Source organism: Gadus morhua, chromosome 11 (assembly GCF_902167405.1).
Source record: "Gadus morhua chromosome 11, gadMor3.0, whole genome shotgun sequence".
Taxonomy (NCBI): Eukaryota; Metazoa; Chordata; class Actinopteri; order Gadiformes; family Gadidae; genus Gadus; species Gadus morhua.
The window spans coordinates 17,351,887-17,377,680 of NC_044058.1; the positions used below are offsets into that span (position 1 = coordinate 17,351,887).

The following is a 25,794-nucleotide window of genomic DNA, read 5'->3' on the forward strand; positions in this document are numbered from 1 at the left end:
CTCCGACCTTCAGAGGAAGGGGTGTTCCAGGTGATCTACAGGCTGCATCAGAACAACTTCTTTCTACCTTATTAGTATTTTATCATGTGTATATTTGCATATTACATGGAGGCATATACAATATTCGCTTATTTATTTATTTATTTATTTTACAGTTAGTAATAAATCCCAAATAACCTCCGCGTAATAACACCCAGGTGACCCTGCGCGCGGAGAGCCGGTGCCGCTACGTGGCCTGGAGGAGGAAGAAGCTGTACCTGCTCTTCGCCAAGCACCGCTACATCGCCAAGGTGTTCGCGCTGGTGGTGCGCAACGACATCGCGGAGAAACTGTTCTCCCTCAACGACAAGGCGTTCGACAGCAGCGGCCACCGCTACGATCTCCGCTTACCCAGCTACTGTCACGTGCCGAAGCCCGATTTAGACAAGTCAGATGCCTTGCTTCATGTGCCAGTGCAGCCGGCTGCCAAGTAGGCCTATATTTGTGCCTGATATCACCCTACGTCAGAAGGAAAAAAAAGCAACAAAAAAACAACAACAAAAAAACAACTTGATAATAGCGCGTTATTTGTTGTTATGTTCGGGGTTCGGGTGAAATACTTCATGGCGTTGGGATTTCTGGATATATATTGAGCTGCTTATCTTTACCAATTGTCAGTACAGATAGTATTTTAGGCCTGTATGTTCACTTTGTTACTTTTCTCTTGCGTCAAACTACTTTGTACATAGAGATGTGGCTTATGCACTGTATGATAGGCCTATAAATATAATGAAGAAATAACGAGTAAATAAATGTGGTGCCTTGTTGTATTTGTCACGTCGATATACACACACGCACACGCACTCCCTCTCTCTTACACACACACACACACACGCACGCACATACACACACACACACACACACACACACACACACACACACACACACACACACACACACACACACACACACACACACACGCACACGCACACACACGCAAACAACCACAATAACTGTCCATGGTGCTGACGCAACGCAATGCGTAATAGACGCGCGTGTGAACTAATTTATCTCTCATTAATGGGATTGATGTTGTGTCGCTTAAAGTTTCAATCCAAACCTTGTTTCTTTATTTTTTGCTAGGGTGTCTCAGTCCTACAGACTCAGTGCCTCTAAGTTCTATTTTATATATTTTTTTTTTATTAGGATGTAAAAACTTTCTTATCTCCTTTTCCCGGAGTATGGCGCATGCGTAAAACAGGCAAGCGTGTTTGGCGGCGGCTGCAGACCCTCTGCTCTTGCCCATTTTAGTCTCTGTCTCTCCCTCTTTCTCTCTCTCCTACTCTTTCAATCCCTCTCTGTATGTGTGTGTGTAAGTCTCTCTCTCTCTCTCTCTCTCTCTCTCTCTCTCTCTCTCTCTCTCTCTCTCTCTCTCTCTCTCTCTCTCTCTCTCTCTCTCTCTCTCTCTCTCTCTCTCTCTCTCTCTCTCTCTCTCTCTCTCTCTCTCTCTCTCTCTCTCTCTCTCTCTCTCTCTCTCTCTCTCTCTCTCTTTCTCTCTCTCTCCCTCTATGTCTCTCAGCCCTGGAATGTGCGCCTCATATTCTGCAGTCCTCCCCGCTCTCCCGAGGAGCTCGACTACACTTTCATTCGTCTTTTTTATTTGCTTGGGTTTTTCTCGCTTGATTACATTGCTTTAATTTTTTACTTTACCGAAGCGGTAAGTAGGCATATGTATACTTACTTCTTACATTTATTTTATGTTAGTTGTAAACAGCCAGATATAGCCCTCGTACGGGGAATCCCACCGTTAGGACGGCCCTACCGCTTCAGCGTGTCTCAATGCTTCAGTTCATTGTGTGCAGTCTAGACTTACATGTTGTAGTTAACACTATCATGGCCTACTCCAATACTAGATTTATAATTTTTTAGATTAAAAGAGCAACAATCAACTCGTTTACCATCAGGTTAAAGGCCTAAACCCAGCAAGGTATAGGCAAACGAGCCACCAATAACCCCCCAATATTAAGAACCACAACAGCAACAGAAAATAGTTTGACGGCTTTGTTTAGGGAAAAAGGTGGAACGGTGAACTCAACTTGGTCCGATAATGTTTCGCTCAGTGAAGTTGATACCGGCCGAGGATGTCGTCTTCCACCGAGATGTCCACCAGGCTGTTCTTCTCCACGATGGCTCCTCTCCACACTGCCTCTCCAGGAGGAGTCGTGGGTCTAGCCATGGAGCACAACACCACATCGTGCGCGGAGTGGGAGGGGACCCACCATCTGCTCTTCCACCTGGGCAACCTGTCCCTGCTCATGGCCCTGGTCATCCCCACGACCCTGTCTCTGCACATGACCCTGCTGCGCATGTTGCTGATGACAGGTTTGGCTTGCAGCGCCATCTACAGCGCATGCCTGATTTCTCTCACATGGATCAAAGGGTAGCTGGTATCAGCTTTTGGGGGGTTCTATGGAGAGCTAAATTTACCCGACCTATCCAAGTGTCCTTGGCACCCAATACGTTGAGCATAGCTCCCTAGATTGTGATTGGCTGTGAAAGCCTTTTAAGGTCCTCGACGATTAGTTGGAAACCAAACAATGTACAGACAATAGGAATAAATGCATTCGACCAAAGTAATAGTACATAAAATTGTTTACCACGCAGTCCTGCTAGTGTTTGATTCTCTTTCCTTTTCCTCTCTGTTTCATCACGGCAGGATGCTCTTTCTTCATCGCCTGGGCGACGCTCTACAGGTGCAATCTTGACGTGATGGTGTGGAATGTGGTCTTCCTGCTAGTCAACTTCATGCACTTCTTCTACCTGCTCTACAAACGCAGGCCGGTGAGTTCTGCCCAAAAGAGTTTGATCAGGCTCATGTTCAGTCCTGTACTACCACGGCAGGTTTTCCTCCTGGATCCCTATATGGGTGATACAGAGGATTATGCTTGTCATGTGTCTCAGGTAAGCATGACAACACGTCCTCCTGGGCTACGGCTGTTCTCTGCTTTAATAAGGATGCAGGTTGTTAGGACCGATGTGGGTGGCACTGGGGGAGTTCTGTGTGTAAAGGGCATCCAAATACTTGACAGAATGAGACCACAACATTTACAATGAGGCAGGAGGCTTGCCGTGTGCTATGTGTACTATTCCTCACACACACACTTACAGGCACACCCACACACACATATATAGACACACACACACACACACACACGTACACATAGTTATTCACACATACAAATGCCACAAGTAACACAAATATCACTCTGAATATGTGTGACACTGGCAACACCCTGTATTATAAAAGTACTGCTCTTGTGGACTTACAGATCAAGATTGACAGGGAGTTGAGGTCTGTATACAAGCGGATGTTTGAGCCACTCCACGTGCGAGAGGCTCTGTTCCAGAGGCTCACCGGCCAGTTCTGCACCATCCAGACCCTGAAGAAGGGCCAGGTGTACGCGGCTGAAGATAAGACCTCAGTGGACGAGCGTCTCAGCATTCTGCTCAAAGGAAAGTATGTAGTATGTTTCAACTCTCAAGCTGTGGTTGTTACATGGTTGTTTTACTTCTAATTCTTCTTGGGACAACATGCTGGGTTTGGTGGTATATAGGTTTGCATCAATGCGCCCTTCAGTTACTTTTTAGCACAGACATCCTACCTCATAGACTATGATTGTCCAAGTGGACTCATGGTGACATGACCCTAGTTGACGTGTGGTTGTTTACTTCTCCCATGTTATGTAATAGGATGAAGGTCTCCTACCGTGGACATTTCCTCCACAACATCTACACCAACGCCTTCATCGACTCGCCAGAATTCAGGTCAACTGAGATGCACAGAGGAGAGAAGTTCCAGGTAAATCCCAGTGTTTTATGAGTATTCCCCGTATGATAGTACATGCAGCTGTACCGACTGAGGCATCTTCAAACAGACATGGTTGATTCTTGATCGATTGACAGGTGACCATCACAGCAGAGGAGAACTGCAAGTTCCTGTGCTGGACCCGCGAGAGGCTCACCTACTTCCTGGATTCTGACACGTTCCTGAACGAGGTGTTCCGGTACCTCATCGGGAAGGACATCACAAACAAGCTGTACTCTCTCAACGACCCCACCCTAAGCGACAAGGTGGCGGAACTCTTTGTCTCCTTTTAAGCTTGTTTATTTAGTTAAATAATATTTCAATTTGAACCGAATGAGACAAAAGAGAGTTTCTTCATATTTTCCAGTTTTGCCTCTGGGAAATATTGTTTGATAATCAGCACAGTTGTTATAATATTTCAATGAATCAATACTGATTGTTTATTTATGTCGATGCTGCTGCTGATACTGCGGCTGCTGCTGCTGCTGATGATGATGTTGATGCTGGTGTATGCTCCTCAGGAGGTGAAGAAGATGGACCGCCAGCCCAGCCTTTGCTCCCAATTGTCCATGATGCAGATGAGGAACAGCATGGGTAGCACCAGCGACACGGACGACGTTCTCAACCAGATCTTACGGGGCAGCTCCACCGGCTCATCACTCCGTAAGTGTTCCCAGCATCACCACGCATTGGGCCACAACTACTGCCTAGCTGTGGAAGTAAATTTTCACCATTTTAAGTCAAAGTCAAATTCTGGTCCAGTGTTCTTGGCTTATGAATCAGTAAATCTTTTACTTCAATTAAACATCGTTTTTTTGTTCAAATGTGTAAATATTGTCTTAATTATTGCCCTAGCTGATTAGGTAGAAAATAAATATGGCATTGTCTCACAATTTCCAAGCATGGCATTTTCCATCAACTTAAATCGTTTGACACCTTATCCAAAAGATATGTTAAATAAAGGTATAGATTACAATGTTAAACAGCAATATTTTATTTTGTGTGATCTTCAAATGGTACCCCATTGAGATGTCTCCTAAACCATATTTGACATATATTGTATGTTGTAAGAACATGTTAATTATAACATCAGTCACCAGCTCTCCTCACAACAGCTCGGCATTGTTTCACACCACTGCACGTGGTATACAGGTTCATTGATAACAAAAGGACGGGGAAAGATGTAACTACCTTCAGGTTAAATGAAGGCTACATTGTTAATGATCCCTTTCCAAATGGATGGATGTTTTGGCGTCAATTCTGACCCCAATTCTATGTAATGGGAATTGATTCTTACTCGATTCAGATTCCTAATGAAATCACAACAAAATAATTCTGGTAAATTGTATTCCTCCATCGTCTTTGAAATGGAAAATGGATCAGACCAAAAATGATCCAAACAGATTGGTATAGATTTGCCCTTTACATAGAAATGAATAATTCACACACTCACATATTTGGGTTTCTTGGTTTCTTCAATTCACAAGGCATTGACCTGAAGAGGTCATAAGAGCCATCTCCACACCCCTCTGCTATTACAACCTCATTTCGCTATGTAACCAAGACATTACATAGCCCCCACTTCTCTTTCACCTCTGTACATATTAACCACCGGAAATGGGACACTTGTGCCTGTCCTTAGATTATGTTTTCCATGTCACCTGTGACTGCAACAACATGCAAGGCCAGTCCGTTCCCGACATGAAAATGTTATACCAGAAGGAAATCCTCCAATGTCTGAGCGAGGTTGTGTTTTCTGTGTGTGAGTAGGTAAATATAATATGCATGTCCAAATGCATACATAAAAACATGATACCATTTTTTCCCCCTTTTCACTTCCCTGTTATTTTCTTTTGTTAGCTTCACCTTCTCGTCTGCCAGTGTATAACAACGTTATAGTAGGTCAAAGGGGAGACGTCGGTCATGTGCTGTTCACGCATTCATGTTCATAACTGCCTTGTCGGTTTGGTTGAATGGGTAAAGGTCGGTTTGTTTGTGACCTCTGACCACCTTCAACGTGCATCTTGGTGGAATCCCTGCGCTCGTACGTGCACTGAGCGCGTCACCAGCGACGTGGTCTCTGCAGCTGAACCGGGCCACTCATCTGTCCCACTGTGTCTTCCCTTGTAGAGAAATCCCCGGCCTCCAAGAGCTCCTCCATGATGAAGCCTATCGAGGAAGGCATGGAAGATGACGTCTTTGAGGAATGCAATCCACCGGACTCGCGACACAGCCCCTCAAGACACGTAGAGGAGGTGTAGTCGTAAATCGACTAAAAATGTTGCACGTCCAATGAGACAAGGGCAAAAAAACATGAGGAGCCAATGAGTGTTGTCCAATAGGGTTGTTAAAACAATCAAACTGTGATCTGTCTGAAACCTCTAGTCCTTTAATATATGGGAGAGCCCAATTAGGAACACAACGAAAGACATATGTTTGTGTAGCAGATATCCCACTATGGATACTGATGTGTTGAAGTGTTTCCGAGCACATTGTTCACTCCGAGCATACAATGTATTTATTCTGACTTTGCACTTTGTGATTAAGCAATAGTTTTTATTATGTGTTGACTTGAGAATGAATCAACTGTAATTTACCGCGTGTATCTTTTAAAATACTAGTTATGTATTGTGTTAAAAAAAATTCTATGTATATTTTGAAGTTAAATAGTTTGAGAAAAGCGAAAGACAATAAACAAAACCAAGCTGAAAAAGCAATGCGGTTGCCAGTATCTGGGATCTGCAGTGTCCCCTTGTGGTAATATTTGTCAGATATTTCACGGTTTTAATTTTGAGTTCTGGTGAATTCACTATATTTATTTCCGACGTGGGGGAACATGCTTTTATTAGTTTGAGGCAAAAACACAAACACATCAATCTTCATATACATCTTCATTTTCATATACGACACAGTAAAATACCTTCTACCAACGAATGTGAAAATGAAGAACTACATACTGGAGACAACTACACTACCCAAAAGGCATAGCGAAATATGCAACCGAACGTCATGAAAACAGGAAAATGAGAAGAGTACTCTCCACCAGGATGGAAAAGAATGTGTGGAAGGGGAATTACTGTAAATCAGTGTAGATGGGAGTAGGGATCAGCAATTTTCATCTCGATGGACGACAGAAGCGGTGGTGGTTAGTGCGGGTCATTAAACAGTGTCGAGACTCTGTTTCCCCGTTCATTCCCGTGTATTGGACACATATAATGGAACGAGCGATGGAGCAGCTAAATGTACAGTTGAGTCGGCTGACGCGCTCCCTCCGCAGAGCCAGGACTGTCGAACTCCCTGAAGGTACCGATAATAACACCAAGTTCATTAACTAGTCTTCCAGAACCTCGTTCCCAGGCGTCCTCATCTCACGGTGGAACGCCTGGATCGGGATGTTCCTAAATAGCGTTATTGGCACGAGAGAGGGCGGGACATTGAGTTGCATGAGTCTGGCGGCCAGAGCGAGAGAGATGGGGTGTGATATGTTGTTCTGTTCGATTGTAGGGATATTGCCTGAGCAGAAATTGTGTTTTGAAAAAAACAACTCGTTTTTATTATTCCCTATGTCTTCGTTGTTGTTGTTCTTGTCATCTTATTTTGATTCTCCCTCCGAGGACTGTTAACTGTCACAGCTCATTCATAGGAACGAGGAAGTAAGAGACCGGAAATTGTCTTCTGGTAGACCGGGGTAACTCTATAATTCAGGATCTTCTCTCAGCCTCGTTCTGTCAAAATAACTACCGTAGGTTAACTGTCACAGTGGGTAAACAATGGGTTAATATAATGGCATTCGAATTACCACAAGCTGCGGTCGGATGTCTAGCTGGACCATATTTCAATGCATCCGCACTTTAGCCCCGAGTCCAACTTTGATAAGTGCAGTTGAAAACCATTGTAATAACTATGCGGTGCTGGCACCGACTTTGTAGCACTGCTAAAGCACCACACCCAAATGCCCTGCTCACACGTTGACATATGTAGGCATGTCAGATCCCATAACATCGGTACAGCTCTTATACCTTGAAACTTATGATTGTTGTTCTGCCTCTACAGACAATGAGACTGCAGTTTACACACTTATGCCCATGGTGATGGCTGACCAGCACAGGTAGGATAGCCACAACAACAAAAAACGACAAAGTACTGTTGTCACAGTGTGGCAACACAATCACCACCACAGCAAGAACAAGTAACATACTAACCTAGATATTTTGATACAAAATGTTCATAACTAAGTCGGCTAATAAAAGGAACTAATTACCTCCCTCCCCCTTCCCCTACCCCCTAAACCAAAGGTCAGTATCAGAGTTGCTGCTGAACTCCAAGTTTGACGTGAACTATGCCTTTGGGCGTGTGAAGAGAAGTCTGCTACACATTGCTGCTAAGTAAGGCTCTCATCTTATTGGATAACATTCTTTGTAACTGTTTATAGATGTACGTACTGTATATTGACCAAGTGGGATACTAGTCATCATAAATTCTTCTGCGTTTAGACAATCAGTGCTGCATTCTGTCTATTTTTAGCTGTGGGTCAGTGGAGTGTCTTATTCTGTTGCTGAAGAGAGGAGCCAACCCTAACTACCAGGACATTTCTGGCTGTACTCCTCTTCACCTGGCTGCCAGGAATGGGTAGGAACCAGCGTCCTTTCATAACAAATACAAACAGTTAACGGATCATTTTAGAGTGACTCCAGTTTCAGCCACAATCAAAAAAACTACGGCTATTATATTTCTCTTGAAAGGAACTTTGTAGGTGCAGCTTTTGGCAAAGTCGTTTACCGTTTATTTGTTCTCATCCACAAGCTCGCTTTGTCTATAATGACATTGTGTGTTGTCATTCTTCGGAAACTGGGAATTTCTTTAAATTTGAATAGTGTCTTTCATGAAGATCCTTACCTTCTGTATTGTGTTGTTATACAGTCTGAAAAGCACCATACAGTTGAGCAATTGACCTCTAGTCTAGTAGAGTATTATGAGTATTATGTTGTTTCAGTAATCTTGTGTTTCGTACTGTATAACATTTTAATATTTCTGTCTTAACCCTAACCCTAATGCAGCACAACAAGCTAATATGTCTGTATTTTTTGGTCGATTCATGTTGCCGGGATGATTGACTGATCGTTTTTTTTAATATTCTCATGAATAGATGAGTTATAACTTTTTATCTAACAAGCAGTGACTCAGCTGACTGGTCATTTTGTGATGCTCTCCCTCTTCCGGTCCCTAAAGACAGAAGAAGTGCATGGGCAGACTGCTGGAGTACAACGCAGACGTCAATATCTGCAACAATGAGGGGCTGACGGCTGTAAGTAAACCCTGAAACCTTAGGCTGAGGGCAGAGAATGACTTATAGGCATAGTTAAAGGTTTTGAGGGAGTTCTCAGAAACTCTGAGGCAGTCGTTCTATTAGCAGAAGGTTTGAAAGAGATTGAGATGAAACTGTTGTTTCGAAACCTTACAAGCATGACCCTAGGTTGCCTGCTGCATCTCTCTCACCACCTAATTCAGTTTAGGGTACCGGAGGCTTGGTGTTGCATAGGAATGAATGCTCAGACTGGCTGCTCTTGGGTTTCATCCCACCACCTTTAACATTCAACGGATATTGCCAGCCTTGCTATAATAAAAGTTAGAGAGACCCTGAACCCAGAAGAATAGGTATTAATCCAAAGATTCCTCGAAAAGCAAATGGATGACACCATCCAACTTAACAAGTGATTTCCACTCAAAAGCTCTCAATCCAGTCAAACAGTCACTTTGCTTAATTTGCATCAACCCCTTAAACAAAATGTTTTCCCTCCAAACATTTTCATCTACCAAGCCCAAACATTTCCATTCTCCTTTTGAAACCTTCCCAAACCTCCTTCTTAAAGGGATGGCGGTCTAAAGGGTATACACTTGCGGAATTGTTCCCACCCCACCATCATATCTGTTTTCCTCCACCTCCTTCGGCCGTAGATCCACTGGCTGGCGGTGAACGGCCGCACCGAGCTGCTCCATGACCTTGTGCAGCATGTGACCAACGTGGACGTGGAGGACGCCATGGGACAGACGGCCCTCCACGTGGCCTGTCAGAACGGACATAAGACGGTGAGGGCTGTGTGTCCGCTGCCGCTAAACGAACCCAATAGAACACAGTCAATACCAGCGTAGCATACCTGGAGGGGTCCCGATAGCCCATTGTCATGTTGACGATATGCACTTGCTGAATTATGCAAGGCTATTGCTGGATTACAGAAATATTCATTGACCGGGGCTCTTTTTAACAGGGAATTTAGAAAGCGGATATTTAAGTGTTTAGCCGGGCATCAATTGTTGCCTTTCAGTGCCTAGATTATGTTACTTTTTTTCTTGACATTGCGTCCAAATAGACGCAATGACAATAGACAATACTTGAAATCCTGATTTCCAGATGGATTCTGCGACAAGCCTGAACAGGAAGTTCGGCATATCGTACATATGGAGGGAAAAGAAGGCTTTTGTTTCAGAATTGAGAAAATGTTGGTACCGTGCCTTGGTTTGTGTTTATTATATTCTCTGTCTTCTCTCATAAACACACACACACACACACACACACACACACACACACACACACACACACACACACACACACACACACACACACACACACACACACACACACACACACACACACACACACCAATCGACACCACACCACACACACACCCCTTTATGTTCCTCTATCAGACGGTGCTCTGTCTGCTGGACAGCGGTGCTGACATCAATCGGCCCAACGTCTCCGGGGCAACGCCACTCTACTTTGCTTGCAGGTGATCCCATGACCCCCCCCCCCCCCCCCCCCCCCCCCCAACACCAGCACAGTGATCTGTTTGAGTACTGCGATGCTGCCTGTTTCTGTTACCTCACCCGGGGGCACTGTGTGATGACACCTCAAGGAGTGTGTGGCAGTGATTCACGTTGGGAATGGCCGGTCCACCTCTTGACCCCGCCCCCCTTGGTCGTTTTGCTTCCAGCCACGGCCAGCGCGACACGGCCCAGATCCTCCTCTCTAGAGCCGCCAAGTACCTCCCGGACCGCAACGGGGTCACGCCGCTGGACCTCTGCGTGCAGGTGGGGACTGCGTCCATCGCCCGCCTCGTGCACACACATACATGCTCATGTGCATAGTGACACACACAAACACACACACTGTTTATGGATATTTGCTTGTATTTTTTACTGCTGTCTTATTATGTTAGATCAGATAAGCCTGGGATCGACCACCTTATCCACTACACTATTATCCTACCACACACAAGCACACGTACACACACACACACACATATACACACACACATATACATATTGCGTGTGTGCCTCTGGGTGTGTTGCAGCTAAAAACATCCTGATTTTCCTTTCATTGAACCCGATCCCTCCATCTTTCTGTGTGTCTGTGTGTGTGTGTGTGTGTGTGTGTGTGTGTGTGTGTGTGTGTGTGTGTGTGAGTCCAGGGTGGCTATGGGGAGACATGCGAGATCCTAATCCAGCACCACAACAGACTGTTCCAGACCCTCATCCAGATGACCCAGAACGATGACCTCAAGGAAAGCATGGTGGCTAAAAGTTTTAATATATCCATTGTATATATATTTTTAATATATTTTTATGTATCATAATAAAAATAATGATGCAGTGGTGGTGACCAAGAGACTGATGGACATATATAATCCACACGCTATTGTTTGTTTCCTGGTGGTTCACAAGATAAGGCTCTGTAATGTGTTTGTCTCCTGCTGGTTCACGAGATAAGCCTCTGGGCTTGTCACAGCTAGAAAGTCCCGATCTCCTTTGATATAACTCGATCCATTATATTAGTGGGCTTCTCTCTGTCACAAAGAAGATCAAAACAGGACCACATAGACACAGAGAAAAGTTCAACAACAGGAGAACGGGGAGGAAAGTAGGCAAACAGGCCTGATGACTTCCGACTTTTATTGAGAGATTATAAAACATTTTGGGGTACAACCATAAGGAATGCCTGATGGCCCAGGGCCATTACAAAAGTAAAGTTTGGACAGTAAAACTTTGACTGCTTGTGCCTGTCATTGGCACGCGCCAATGACGTGATGGTTAATTGATAATTATAACTTTGATTGAGGGCCAGTACAAATTGTCTTGGGGCCAACATTTTTCAGATCCACCTGGACCTACCCCAAAACTAATTAACCCTGCCATTATGTTTGTGTGTGTGTGTGTGTGTGTGTGTGTGTGTGTGTGTGTGTGTGTGTGTGTGTGTGTGTGTGTGTGTGTGTGTGTGTGTGTGTGTGTGTGTGTGTTAATGCAGCTCAGGCAGGTCCTGGAGCATGTTTCCCAGCAGAGTGACAGCCAGTACCAAAGAACCCTGACAAGTCTGGCCGAGGTGGCCACCACCAACGGACACAAGCTTCTCAGGTGAACTAGTGACTGCAAGACCGTCAGGTGAAATAGTGACTACAACACTTTCTCGTGAACTAGAGACCACAACACCGTCTCGGGAACTAGTGACCACAACACCGTCAGGTGAACATGTAGCCACAACAACAAACCAATGTATGATGCAATAAATCATTGGGTCTTTTTTTTTCTTTCTAAATTCCTACCACCATGAAAGGATGAGGAAAGGAAAGAATGAATGGAAACCTTTCACAGCTTGATGCTGGTCTCAAAATGCAGGACACTTTTATTCTCTATCTATACATTATATACAACCTATATCTATACTCTATATATTGTGTGTCTATACACTGTATAACCAGTGTCTACACATGTATCGGTACTATGTATAGCAGTGAATTTAATTTTATTTAATCGATGAGTCATCGAGAGCACCTTGCCATAAAAAGTCTCTTTTGCAAGAGTGACCTGGTGTATCTTTTACACTCCTCTCCGTACACTCTACCCTCTCCTTAAGATCTATGGCGTCCAACCTCTGCATACCTGCATCCACTCCACACACTCTGCGCTCTCTATATCACGTATACTACAGGGGATACTAACAGCATATCCTGTTTCTTCCCTGCCCCGCCAGTCTCTCCAGCAGCTTTGAGGCGCAGATGAAGAGCCTGCTGCGCATCGTTCGCATCTTCTGCCACGTGTTCCGCCTGGGTCCGTCGTCCCCCGGCAACGGCAACGACATGGGCTACAACGGCAACAAGACCCCCCGCAGCCAGGTGTTCAAGGTCAGCAGTTCAGAGCCTTTAAAGCTGTAGAAGAGGCAGAAGAAGGGGAACGCTTACCGTTGAAGACAGGGGGAGAACATGATATGGCTGGGGTCCAGCCAGGATAGTGGAGACTGTGTTAATTGTCCCCTGCTATAAATAGAAGCTGGACACGGGAGAAAGGGTGAAAGTTATGGGGTGGGAGCTCATAAGTCATCTAGTGTAATGTGTTGTTTGCTGTAGTTTTATTGTTTTTTTGCATACGGTAAATTCTGGATGTTTATCGTCTAACAAATGCATTTGATTAAGTAAAGCGATTGAAGGCAATTACTAATCAATACTTAAAACATGCTTGGGGTAACCATGTTCCTAGACAGGACTGCACTAAGCTCAACTGTATCTGTATAACTAACAACAACAATAATAACAACAACATAACAACAACAACAACAACAACAACAAATAAGAACTCATTCCATCCATTGGCGATGCAGATGCGTATAAAACAGGAACAGGAAGAGTGGGCTCGGAGCCAGCAGGCTTCCTGGAGAGATTTTGATCCCCTAGAAGTGAGTCTTATAGATATTAACATCATTTCTGAAAGGGGTTGATCATAATCTTTTGTGTCAAAGTGTCAAATATGCTAACATGTCTGGGTCTGTGGCTTGGGGATGCTGATTGGGATGGTGATGGGGGGACGGGGGGGAGGGAGTATGGAAGTTCAAAACTATTTCAATTTATCAACTCCCGACAGAGTTAGGCTATTAAAATCTCATCTCACAGTGAAGAGAGTACAATCACTCAGGCCGATACGATTTGCTTGATGAAAATACTATTTGAGAATGATTGCTACTGTCAACGGCGATGAGATGTGTGTGGGGGGGGGGATGTCTCTGCGGGGGTGTGATTGTGATTGTGCGATTGCTTGATTTGCATGAATAGTCATAGCCGGTGAGCTGGCGTCTCTGCTTCTACGCAGCTCAAGTGGCAAGTTGTTCTCTTCAATTACATCCCGTTCATCAGGCTCTTGCCCTATTTCTTTTGTCCTCCCGTTGTCTCCCCACTGTCTTCCCTCTTTTGTCTCTCTCTTTACCTCTCTACCTCTACCTCTCAACCTCTCTACCTCTCTCTCTCTCTCTCTCTCTCTCTCTCTCTCTCTCTCTCTCTCTCTCTCTCTCTCTCTCTCTCTCTCTCTCTCTCTCTCTCTCTCTCTCTCTCTCTCTACCTCTCTACCTCTCTCTACCTCTCTACCCCTCTCTACCCCTCTCTCTCTCTACCTCTCTACCCCTCTCTCTCTCTACCTCTCTACCTCTCTCTCTCTACCGCTCCCTCCCTGTGTGACTCTGTACCAGCCGATGGAGCTGCTGTGGCACTCCCTTGACGAGTGGCTGGTGTTGATCTCCTCCGAGCTGGACCGCAACGGGAGGAACCCCTCCTCGGCCTCCTCACCCAGCAGCGAGATCGCCTCGCTCCTCCTCAAGCAGCGCGAGGCCAGCGACGGCGCCGCCGTGACCACCGCGGCGTCATCCCCCGCGGACGCTGACGTCAACGGCGACGCGGCAGACCCCGACGCGGCAGACCCCGAAGCGGCGGACCCCGACGCGGCGGACCCGCCGGTCGTCATGGAGACCACGGAGGCGTACGGCGACGGGGAGGACGTGATCTCCATGACGTCGAACCGCCTCAGCGCTGTCATCCAGGCGTTCTACATGAGCTGCTCTTGTCAGATGCCGCCGGGGTGAGCGTCCAGTGATTGGCTGAGGAGGGGGTGGGCGTGGCTAGGTGCTCTACCAAGAGTCGGTGGTGACTGATGCAGCCTTGGTTGTTAGCGTCCACAGTTTGATGCATCGAACCTCTTGGTTGCATCGGTAAAATCGGGCAATTTGACGCAGGTGGAATCGAATGGTGGTTTCGCAGCCTATTCACTAAGTATCAGTGTGTTTTCCATGAGGTCACAGGCATGAAAACCGTGATCAAGCATTGGACCTTCATTCAGGACACCAGTGTGCTAATAGTCCCCAGCGATCCAATGTGTAGGTAGAGTCTGTCCCCATAGCAACGAGTGCTCATACATGGTTCATACCCTGTATGAGGGCCCTGTAGACTATACAACATGCCCCTTTCCTCTATCCTGAGAAATGTCAACATGTGGGGAATAGTATGTGACTTGAGCTCAGTGTAGTAAAACATTATGACTCTTGTGTATTCATCATAACGGCCATGTTTGGGGGAGGGGGAAAATATATGTTAATTAATTTGATTAAACCTGAAAACTCTTGAGGATCCCCTGATGTGAACAGGGAGAGAGGGAGAGGGAGGAGGGGCCAATCTTCTCTCATGTCATCAGCTTCTGCCTGCAAATAGCTTCCGTTCTACACACACACTCAACCACAAACACACATACACATCAATGTTTATTTCATTATCCATTTGTTTATTTGACAAAGCACAAAGGATTGTTCCAGGTTTAAACACATGACCAAGACATCATGCATGCAGAGGTTCTAGCCAAGGCTCATTTGCCTTCTCCCTGGTTTTGCCTTTCTACTAAGTAAATATAAAAGGGTCTGTGGTATTATCAATCCAATGAAGAATGAGATCTGTTACGCAATAGCACAGATGGGGTTATAATAGGGCTGGAGTCATAACTCCCTCCATAGCTCCACCCTATAATAAGCCCCAGCAAACAATTGCGCATAAATAAATAAATGTTGAGCTTGAAGTTAAACACAAAGTGAACCATCTCAAGAGGCATGGCACAGGAAGGTTTCCACTACTCTTTATATTATTGCCAAAAAACAATTTAATGTTAAATTGTGGAGGAATGTCTTGAGAATCGTGTAGTCTGAACCAGCTATAACATATTTCGTATTAGCCTCGTCGCTATTCACAGTGGTGCGTACGTCGGTTGCCATGAGTAACGGGCTCTTCCCCTTATCGATGGGCCGGTTGCTTCTGTCCTCCCTTTTTTGGCGACAGCTGCGCCCGCCGAAAACATGTGGTGGTTCTTCCGGTGACGCCCACCCCTGACTGTCTCTCCCCCCCCCCCCCTGTGTTCTCTCCTCCCCCCCTGCAGAATGACTTCGCCGCGCTTCATTGAGTTTGTGTGCAAGCATGACGAGGTGCTCAAGTGCTTCGTGACCCGGTGAGTCGATACAAGCCTCTGTTTGTCGGATATCCTCCTACTCACGCTTCCTCTCTCTTCTTATTCTCGTTCTCTCACTCTCACTGTCTCACTCTGTCTCTCTCACTCGCTCTCCCTGTCTCTGTCTACGTCGCTCTCTCGCGCTCTCTCTCTGACTCTGCAGCGTTCTCTTATCTTAGTTTTTTTCTGTTTATCTGGCTGTCTGACACGCTCTGCTGCCTCTTGACCACACACACACGCACACGCATACACCCACACACGCACACAAACACACACTTTCTGATGTGTTATCTCATCAATTGTCTCCTTTTTCTCTCCCCCAATATCCATCCCTCTCCCACACTCACTCCATCGATCCATCTCCTTCTCTCAGGAATCCAAAGATCATCTTTAACCACTTCCACTTCCTGCTGGAGTGTCCCGAGTTGATGTCCCGTTTCATGTTCATCATCAAAGGCCAGGTGAGCCATGCTGAATGACTCTTGCATTAAATCTTGGCTTTCTGGTCACACGTCAGTGAGTCCTAGTAGCCTAGGGCAAACAGGACAGGTCTCACTGTCTCAGTTTGTCCGTTATCAGATTCGTCATTAAGCCATGTTCGGATCCATTACTTTTGAGAAGATAAAGTTCTGAATTTGTGATATGAAGCCATTTTTGGCTGCGGCAGGGCTGAGCCATGCTGCAGACATGATGGAGGCAGGGTGCTTACCTTCACTAACACCGGGAGTTGGATGCTGGCCATGCGCTGGCTCAATCAAAAACCAAACACAAAATGAAACACATGACAGGCTTTTCAAATTCCAAGGAGAGAGAATAATGAATGATAACGCTGAACTTTTACACAACTAACTAACAATGCACTGATATTTTGAATCTTTGAATTCTCAATTTTTTTTATTATGACGGTATTTTACTTTTGGTATGCCACAAACCAGTTACTGAATTGTCACTGTTGTGGTTCATGATCCAGCATGTTTAAATAGCCCAGGGGGTGTACGTCGATACGTTCTAAAACAACACCCTGCCATTTTAAACGTCCTCATGACAACTATAAATGTAGCCAATGTTCCATTTTTTGCCAATGAAGAATATGAATATTTTATACATATTTCGTAAACTCATACTATATTTGACTCAGGAACGAGCAACAGCCTTTCATTGAAAATTATTTTGGTTCACTTCCATTTATATTGATTATATTCATGTATATACTCCCAAGGTAATTGTTATTTTTGTTTGGTGTATTGTTTCAAACAGTCCAAATTCAAACTTTTCCATACGGTCCATTGGAGTAGTCGTTCACTCACCGCGTGGAGGAACCTCATTCAATCTCGACATCTCTTAAACCTCACATCGCTACAACGCAAAAATACCCAAATACTTCCTCTAACCTCTGCAAAAAAGTATTGATCAACCATAATCCTTAATAATAGAAATATCCTTATTAATCTGCAGTCCTAGATTTGACTGTTATTTTTATCCGACCCCCCCAACCCACACGCACACACAAACACACCTCTCCCCCCTAGCTCCCACCTCCCTTATCTTTCCCTGTCTGTCTCCGAGGACGAGGTAGAAAGTGACTTTGAAACGCTACAGTCTCCTTGGCGCCGTTTAACGATGTCATAACCGCGGCGATAACTTGTTCTAAACCCCGTTTTTTACACAACTCCATAAATTTTAACAAGCCTCTGTCGGCCGCACGGACTTCTGCTCTGTGTCCATATTTGAGCGAGGCTCGTTACCCGCACTCTTTTACTGCTCACCTGGGAGTTAGCAAGGTGGTGGTGGCGGGGGGGGGGGGACTAATTAGAGACCCGAACCTCCTGAATTGGATTTAATCTTCTTGATTCTTTGCTCGGCTCCCGAGGGAGTTGGAGCGGGAAAAACGAATGAAAGAAAAACGACAGAGTTTCAGTTTTTTCTGTCAGTCTCTCTCTCTCTCTCTCTCTCTCTCTCTCTCTCTCTCTCTCTCTCTCTCTCTCTCTCTCTCTCTCTCTCTCTCTCTCTCTCTCTCTGTCTCTCTCTCTGTCTGTTTGTGAACCGCTTAGAGAACAAAGGAAAATATTATGCAAATAGGCACCAGCGTCAAGGCCTAACAGGCAGTGTTTTAGCACTACCGGCTCTTGGAGGCGTCTCCGGCATCGGCGTGTGTGTATGTGTGTGTTGGGGGAGGAGGATGTAATTAGCTTTTGCAAAGAGTAGCTCAGTGGCTCGTGGGTCAGATTCCTCTCCCTCTCTCAGCCCTTTAAGGAGCGCTGCGAGTGGTTCTACGAGCACCTGCTGGCGGGACGGCCAGACAACGAGATGGTCCACCGGCCTGTTAACGAGAACGACATCCTGCTGATACACAGAGGTAGGCCGGGCAAACACACACCCACACGCACACACGCACACATGCACACCTGCTGGTACACAAAGGTACCCTGCTCACGCGCATGCACTCACATCATGCATGTGCGTATGCACACACAGGCGCTCACACGCATTTGCGCACACACACACCTGCACGCATGCAGAGACATGCACGCACACACAAGCACGCGCACAAGCACACACACACAGGTGCACGGAAACAGACACCCTCCCACCCGTCGTTATCCAGCAGATCTTCTCAACGCATCAACGTGGACGCATCACGAATAACCCCCACTTCCTCGCCCACAGACTCTGTGTTCCGCAGCAGCTGTGAAATGGTGTCCAAGTCCACCAATGAGAAGCTCAAACAAGGCATCGCCGTCCGCTTCCACGGCGAGGAGGGCATGGTGAGTTTGAGGGGGGAGAACCCCGCCACTCTCTGCATTGCCGACCACGTGGTTGGAGACAAAACCAGCACTGAACCATCGCACAGGCCCGCTCTGTTGATCATAAATGGGGAGTGGGCCGCGTTGTTATCCTGGAATATGTTAACCCAGCCCATATATTGTCTTTCTTCTACTGTGTGGGGAAAACACAATGATTTCATCATCTTTATTCCAGTCTGGGTTTATTGCTGACGCTTCAGAAGTGCTGTCTGTTGTCTCTGTTTGACTCTCTGACGGCGCTTATTTAATTGATTTTGGTTCCCGTTTTGAAGGCAGAGCCATAATTCAGCTAGAGATGGGATAAACACCAGCTCAGACAGTACAAAGGCCACTTATTTAGCCATTAGATCACAAGTGTATGTTATCCCCATTTGTTTGCCTCCATCAATAAGCTGTGTTGGGAGGATCATATTTATGCAGTTCTAAGCATTCTGTACTGCTCTAAACTCCCAGACTGGGTTCTTCAGCTGACAAGCCTTCAGCCAGCCGGGGGGGGTCAGGGTATCTGACCTGGATCTTGTGGTTCAAGTTCAGGGTCTCTGACCTGGTTATTGTGGTCCTAAGTTCAGGGTCTCTGACCTGTTATTTTTCGTCCTAGGGTCAGGGTCTCTGACCTGGTTCTTGTCGTTTTTGGGTCATGTTCTCTGACCTGGTCCTTGTCGTTTTAGGGTCATATACTCTGACCTGGTCCTTTTCGTTCTAGGGTCAGGGGTCTCTGACCTGGTTCTTGTCGTTCTAGGGTCAGGGGTCTCTGACCTGGTTCTTGTTGTTCTAGGGTCATATTCTCTGACCTGGTGATTGTCGTTCCAGGGTCAGGGCGTGGTGCGGGAGTGGTTCGACGTCCTGTCCAATGAGATCATCAACCCAGACTACGGGCTCTTCACCCAGTCGGCTGACGGTACGTTTGGGCGGCGAGGGGCAGCCCTAGTCTCCTGTTTACCGACGCACTTTGTCCCGAGAACCCGCCTGTTTGTGTGGGTGTCATGGTGATACTGTGTGTGTGTGTGTGTGTGTGTGTGTGTGTGTGTGTGTGTGTGTGTGTGTGTGTGTGTGTGTGTGTGTGTGTGTGTGTGTGTGTGTGTGTGTGTGTGTGTGGGCCCGCCAGGTACCACGTTTCAACCCAACAGCAACTCGTCGGTGAACCCGGACCACCTGAACTACTTCTGCTTCGCGGGGCAGGTCCTGGGACTGGCACTGTACCACCGGCAGCTGGTTAACATCTACTTCACGCGCTCCTTCTACAAGCACATACTGGGTACGAATCTCACCATGATAACAACCCTACTCTGGTGGATTAGCGCTACTAGCCCAGCCTTCATGGTCATTTTCCCTGGACATCATCAAGGATGGGTCACGTCATGCATGTGGCATTTATCTCATTATCCTTAATATCATTTCCATTCTGCATTTCCATTTCTACACAAATTGGGGGGTTGATTACATTAAAACATTTTGCTGATTTAAAATGTAAATTGAATTACAATTGTACTTATTTAATTTAAATGTCACAAATTACCATCTGTGATTTAATAAAATAGATATTATCATAATATTCTATCTATAATTTTTCCGGGTGAATTTCACTTGACTGTGTGCGGGTCTGTTCAGGCTCTATCAGCGGGTCTGCCATATAATAACTTTGATTATGTAGTGTATGGTATACATTCTAACCCAAATATTGAAACGTCTCTATTCAGGCATCCCGGTCAACTACCAGGACGTGGCCTCCATCGACCCCGAGTATGCCAAGAACCTGCAGTGGATCCTGGACAACGACATCAGCGACCTGGGCCTGGAGCTCACCTTCTCGGTTGAGACGGACGTGTTCGGAGCCATGGCGGAGGTGCCTCTGAAGCCCGGCGGCACCGGGATTCTGGTCACCCAGGACAACAAGGTGCGCCGTCCAATCAGACGAGAGATGACCCCTCATTCAGTGGTTCCTCAACCCTGTGTAGCGAGAACACTGATCAGAGGAAGCTCTACCACAGATCTCCATAAGATGGCAGTGTAATACAAGCTAGAGGACAGCTCATCTAAATCGTGAACAGTGGCAAGACGGGATTATTGACATGAGTCGGCTGTCCCTCGGTCTCTGTCTTGTCTCTCTCTCTCTCCCTCTCTCTCTGTTTTAATCTCACTTGCCCATTTTGTCTCACTCGCTCTCTCTCTCTCTCTCACGCTCTCTCTCTCTCTCTCTCTCTCTCTCTCTCTATCATGCTCTCTCTCTCTGTCACCCACGCTCTCTCTCACGCTCCCTCTCATGCTCTCACTCTCTCTCTGTCTGTCACTCTCTCTCTGTCTGTCTGTCACTCTCTCTGTGTCTCTCTCTCACTCTCTCTCTCTCTCTGTCACTCTCTCTGTATCTCTCTCTCTCTCTCTCACTCTCTCTCTCTCTCTCTCTCTCTCTCTCTCTCTCTCTCTCTCTCTCTCTCTCTCTCTCTCTTTCTCTCTCTCTCTCTCTCTCTCTCTCTCTCTCTCTCTCTCTCTCTCTCTCTCTCTCTCTCTCTCTCTCTCTCTCTCTCTCTCTCTCTCTCTCTCTCTCTGTCACTCTCTCTGTATCTCTCTCTCTGTCACTCTCTCTGTATCTCTCTCTCTCTCTCTCTCTCTGTCACTCTCTCTGTGTCTCTCTCTGTCTCTCTCTCTCTCTGTCTGGGACCGCAGGCCGAGTACGTCCAGCTGGTGACAGAGCTGAGGATGACACGCGCCATCCAGCCCCAGATAAACGCCTTCCTGCAGGGGTTCCACACCTATATCCCCCCCTCGCTCATCCAGCTCTTTGACGAATACGAACTGGTAAGCCCGAGGACCCCGGGGGGCGTCCTGGGGGGGCTAACTGCCATCCGACGGGGACTGATTCGCTGATTGATTGGCCGTGTCTGGCTTACAGGATGCCACCTGGTTGTCTGGAGTCACCTTGAAGCGTCACCCCTGCTCCGGCTTTGAGAGATTAGATTTTTTTCTCGTCCTGCCTGTGTCTGCAGAATCCGTGTTCTTTTTCCTCAATCATGTGGCGGATCAATAGGTCACCGCGATGGTTATCCCTGGTCCGCTTCTATCTATCCTTTATCGGCCGCTCCTCTAACACACCTATAACGTGTTTTTTCGCTCTGAGCAGAATCACCTGAATCGTCTTTGTCGATCGGACACTTTCTGACAGCTGGCATCTTATGTGGCGGATAATACTTTAACAATCCCCCTTTATGTATTATTTTGTTACATACTCGCCCCCCCAACCCTGTCCCTCTAGGAGCTGCTGCTGTCTGGGCTGCCCGAGATCGACGTGCAGGACTGGAAGAAGAACACAGAGTACACCAGTGGCTACGATCTGCAGGAGCCCGCGGTGCAGGTGTGTGTCTTCAAGGGAGCCCCCCCAGGAGGTGGGGGGCCCAAGGGACAGGCCCCAGGGGAGGTTGGGGTCGGGGTGCATTACCCCGGGGCTCCACTGAAAACACTGTGAAGATCCTTGTCTCTGGTGGCGCTGCGGTATGCGGTGGTGGGTGCTTCTCCCCGGCCGGCAGACTAGAGCTGTGTTGTGTCTCTCCCCTCCCCAGTGGTTCTGGAACGTGGTGGAGAACTTGACGCAGGAGGACCGGGTTTTGCTGCTGCAGTTTGTCACGGGCAGGTAGGTGTAACTTTGTTTGAACAGCGTTTTCCCTGTGTCTACGGGTCTAAAGGCAGCTGATATCGGCTCTTGAAGTTGCTCCTTAAAGTTGACGTTTGCTGATGACCCGTGGTGCTATCTCACTAGATAGCTATCGAGTTAACTAACTAGCTTTCTGGCTAACTCTGGTGTGTGGGATCTGCCCTCCCAGCTCCAGAGTGCCTCACGGCGGGTTTGCCTACCTCATGGGTGGGAGTGGCTTGCAGAAGTTCACCATCGCTGCCGTGCCCTTCACCTCCCACTTGCTGCCTACCTCTAGCACATGGTAAGGAGCACACACAGCCTCTCTCTCTCCGCCTCTCTGTCTCTTTGTCTCTGTGTGTCTCTCTCTCTCTCTCTCCGTCTCTCTGGCTCTCTGTCTCTGTCTTTCTCTGTCTCTCTTTCTATCTCTAACTCTCTCTGTCTCTCTATCCATCTCTATCTCTGTCTCTCCATCTCTGTCTTTCTCTGTCTCTCTAATCATTTCTCTCTCCAACTCTGTCTTTCTCTGTCTCTCTAATCATTTCTCTCTCCAACTCTGTCTTTCTCTGTCTCTCTAATCATTTCTCTCTCTGTCTCTGTCTTTCTCTGTCTCTCTAATCATTTCTCTCTCTGTCTCTGGCTTTCTCTCTAGCTCTCTCCGTCTCTCTTTCTCGCTCTCTGTGTCTTTTCCCTGGTTCTCTCTCTCTCTCCTGTCTCCCTATTCTATTGCCGCTCATCTTCTGCAGCGATTTAACCACGGGTATACACACTAACACACCTGCACGCTCGCCCTGCGATAAGCACACAGTGACAAAAGGTTTCGAGGGGAGAAACCAAACGCATGGTTCTCCCAGGGGAGCTTCACGATGACATTAAATAACGGCATTACATAGCACATCACACATCACAAGTTGGCAGAGCAGGGGGGGGGAGACGAGACTGAATCGGGGGCCAAGGGAAGCAATTGCGTGCAGAGCCTCTAGAGGGCAGTGTGGGGCCTCTGAGCAGCGCCTCTGGGGCCGACTGGGCTGGCGGCGTTCATGATCACTAAATGATTAGATGCAGGCGGAGAGGAGCTTGGTCGGGGGAGGTGGCCTCCACCGAGGAGAATGAGCGACAGGTCATTATTATCACCCCAGGCTTTTTTACGAGTTGTAGCCATCGGGGGCGGGAGGTGGGAGAAGAAAATAAATATAAATACATTGCGTAAAAAAAATAATAATCGCCACGTAATACGTGGGCTGGATATTACCCATAATAATGTGGCCATCAAACTGACATCTGCCCCCTCAGTGTGCTGACCGTTTCCCTCTCCCCTTCCCCCTTTCTTCTTCCCCCGCGCTGGCCCTCCTCCCTCCTCCCCGCCTCCACCACCTCCACCACCACCACCACCACCTCCTCCGACGGATGCTGTGATCACGCAGCATCAACATGCTGAAGCTCCCAGAGTACCCCAGCCAGGAGGTGCTGAAGGATCGCCTGCTGGTGGCGTGTCACTGTGGGAGCTACGGCTACACCATGGCGTGACTCCCCTACCCCCCAAGCCCTCCCCCCTTGCTGCCTCACCCACCCACAGGGGGGAGTCCAGGGGGCATACACGCCGCAGGAGAGGCATTTCTGCAGGAGGGAGAGGGAGCGACGCGACGACCGCACCTCCACCACCCACCCCTCCCTTCCTTCCTCCCTTCCTCCCTCCCTCCCTCCCTCCCTCCCTCCCTCCCTCCCTCCCTCCCTCCCTCCCTCCTTTCCCCCCTCCCTAGTTCTCCCGCACCACGTCCCCATGCCTCTTGTCCCTGATGAGGGATCCCTCTGGCTGGGGAGCAGCGTGGACCGAGCAGGGGGAGGAGGTGGGGGGGGAGGAGGAGGAGGAAGAGGAGGAGGGGGAGGAGGAGGAGGAGGAGGAGGAGGAGGAGGAGGAGGAGGAGGAGGAGGAGTTCTTCAAGGTAGAGATGAAGAGCTGTGGCAGATGGACCTAAAAGGCTCATCATCATGACATACCTGTGGACACACCTTCCTCCCCACCCCCAACACATGCACACGCACATGCACACGCACACCAGGACAACCTCCAACACCCCCCCCCCCCCAACTAAATAGCATCCCTTCAACCAATCAGCCATCTTTTTCTGAGATCTTTTTGGAGCCACTCTCAGCTTTACCTTAAGACAATGTGCATTGCTGTATGAGTGTATGAAATTGTATTGACACTTTTTTTGGCCTTTGCTATTTTGATGGTACTTTGTGTAGGAGAGGCAATGATACCTTTAAGGTGTGTGTTTGTGTCACAGCCTGCTGTAAGAAAGGCCCCTGAGCAGAGGAACAAACGTTGGTTCTGGTTAGCCCTGTGTCGACTGCCTTGCTCTGTATTGCTGTAGTCATTTTGTTTTATCACTTCCAGTTTGACTTGATTGACTCTCTTGTTGTATCAGTGCCACCTCTGTGTCTATGGCCTTGGACTGAAACAGTGTTTCACATTTCTCAGTACACCTTTCTGCGCTGGAGAATTTCCCAGGACCCTGACTATGGCCTGCAGTGCCAAAAAAGTTTAAAAAGCAACTGCTTTTTTTTATCTGTTGCAGTTTGCAGTTCATATGTGTTTTGATCTACTGAAAGTTACACAATTTTTACAGAAGGGGACCGATATAATATCGTTATGAATGTATTGCTGCAAAATATCACCTTGAACATCTTTTTTTTTAAACGTAAATATTATTTTCAAATTCTGTTTGTTATCCAACAGTTATGGTTATTACGAAAAAGGGACCTTGATGTTTATGCAAAATTGCTTAATATACACTAAATATATATTATATATATATATATAATATCAACGAGGGTTTTACCATAAACGCCATATGATGTGTCTAAAGATTTGATTCAATAAACCTGTTTTCTGAGCTCTGGAGTTCATCAGCAGCGTTTCCCCGGTGTTGGTGTGAGAAGGAGAGTCACACCAACACTGTTACGTGTGAAAGACGCTACTGGGGATGTGTGAAAAACACACACACACACACACACAAACACACACACACACACACACACACACACACACACACACACACACACACACACACACACACACACACACACACACAGCCCTACTTTATGCAGCAGAGAGAGTCCCTGAATACCGTAGACATATAGTCATAAAGCGGCCCCCAAGTTTTCCCTGCAAAGGTTCATCAGCAGCTAGCAGTGGGCTGGCGTTCTAAGCTAAGCACCGC

The 25,794-nt window shown here is 47.0% G+C and overlaps 3 protein-coding genes across 4 annotated transcripts in view; all 3 read left to right on the forward strand.

Moving 5' to 3' along the window:
• The window catches only part of popdc3 (popeye domain cAMP effector 3), a 1,691-nt gene extending 882 nt beyond the window's left edge, over positions 1-809 (forward strand). Inside the window, exons 2-3 of the mRNA XM_030371616.1 lie at positions 1-30; positions 198-809. The exon at positions 1-30 is cut by the window's left edge and continues 79 nt beyond it. Coding sequence (XP_030227476.1) covers positions 1-30; positions 198-473 — 306 coding nt within the window. The 3' untranslated portion in view covers positions 474-809. The remainder of the gene's footprint in view (positions 31-197) is intronic.
• Positions 810-1,535: 726 nt separating this feature from the next.
• Positions 1,536-6,561, forward strand: popdc1 (popeye domain cAMP effector 1). Its single transcript, XM_030371619.1, has 8 exons — positions 1,536-1,696; positions 2,100-2,361; positions 2,696-2,820; positions 3,309-3,496; positions 3,730-3,838; positions 3,943-4,110; positions 4,366-4,507; positions 5,975-6,561. Exons 2-8 carry the CDS (start codon positions 2,121-2,123, stop codon positions 6,103-6,105), a joined length of 1,104 nt encoding a protein of 367 aa, XP_030227479.1. The 5' UTR covers positions 1,536-1,696; positions 2,100-2,120; the 3' UTR covers positions 6,106-6,561.
• Positions 6,562-6,820: 259 nt separating this feature from the next.
• Positions 6,821-25,483, forward strand: hace1 (HECT domain and ankyrin repeat containing E3 ubiquitin protein ligase 1). Of its 2 annotated transcripts, XM_030371617.1 has the most exons (25): positions 6,821-7,147; positions 7,898-7,952; positions 8,140-8,229; positions 8,369-8,473; positions 9,074-9,149; positions 9,800-9,931; positions 10,550-10,632; positions 10,837-10,933; positions 11,314-11,415; positions 12,147-12,253; positions 12,870-13,020; positions 13,494-13,568; positions 14,352-14,737; positions 16,076-16,144; positions 16,518-16,605; positions 18,389-18,500; positions 18,812-18,909; positions 19,759-19,846; positions 20,054-20,203; positions 20,646-20,842; positions 21,610-21,741; positions 22,196-22,294; positions 22,500-22,570; positions 22,761-22,874; positions 23,995-25,483. In XM_030371617.1, exons 1-25 carry the CDS (start codon positions 6,937-6,939, stop codon positions 24,095-24,097), a joined length of 2,991 nt encoding a protein of 996 aa, XP_030227477.1. In that variant the 5' UTR covers positions 6,821-6,936; the 3' UTR covers positions 24,098-25,483. The 2 variants fall into 2 exon arrangements, with proteins under 2 accessions (XP_030227477.1, XP_030227478.1); XM_030371618.1 differs by lacking the exon at positions 13,494-13,568.
• The last annotated feature ends 311 nt before the right edge of the window (positions 25,484-25,794 follow it).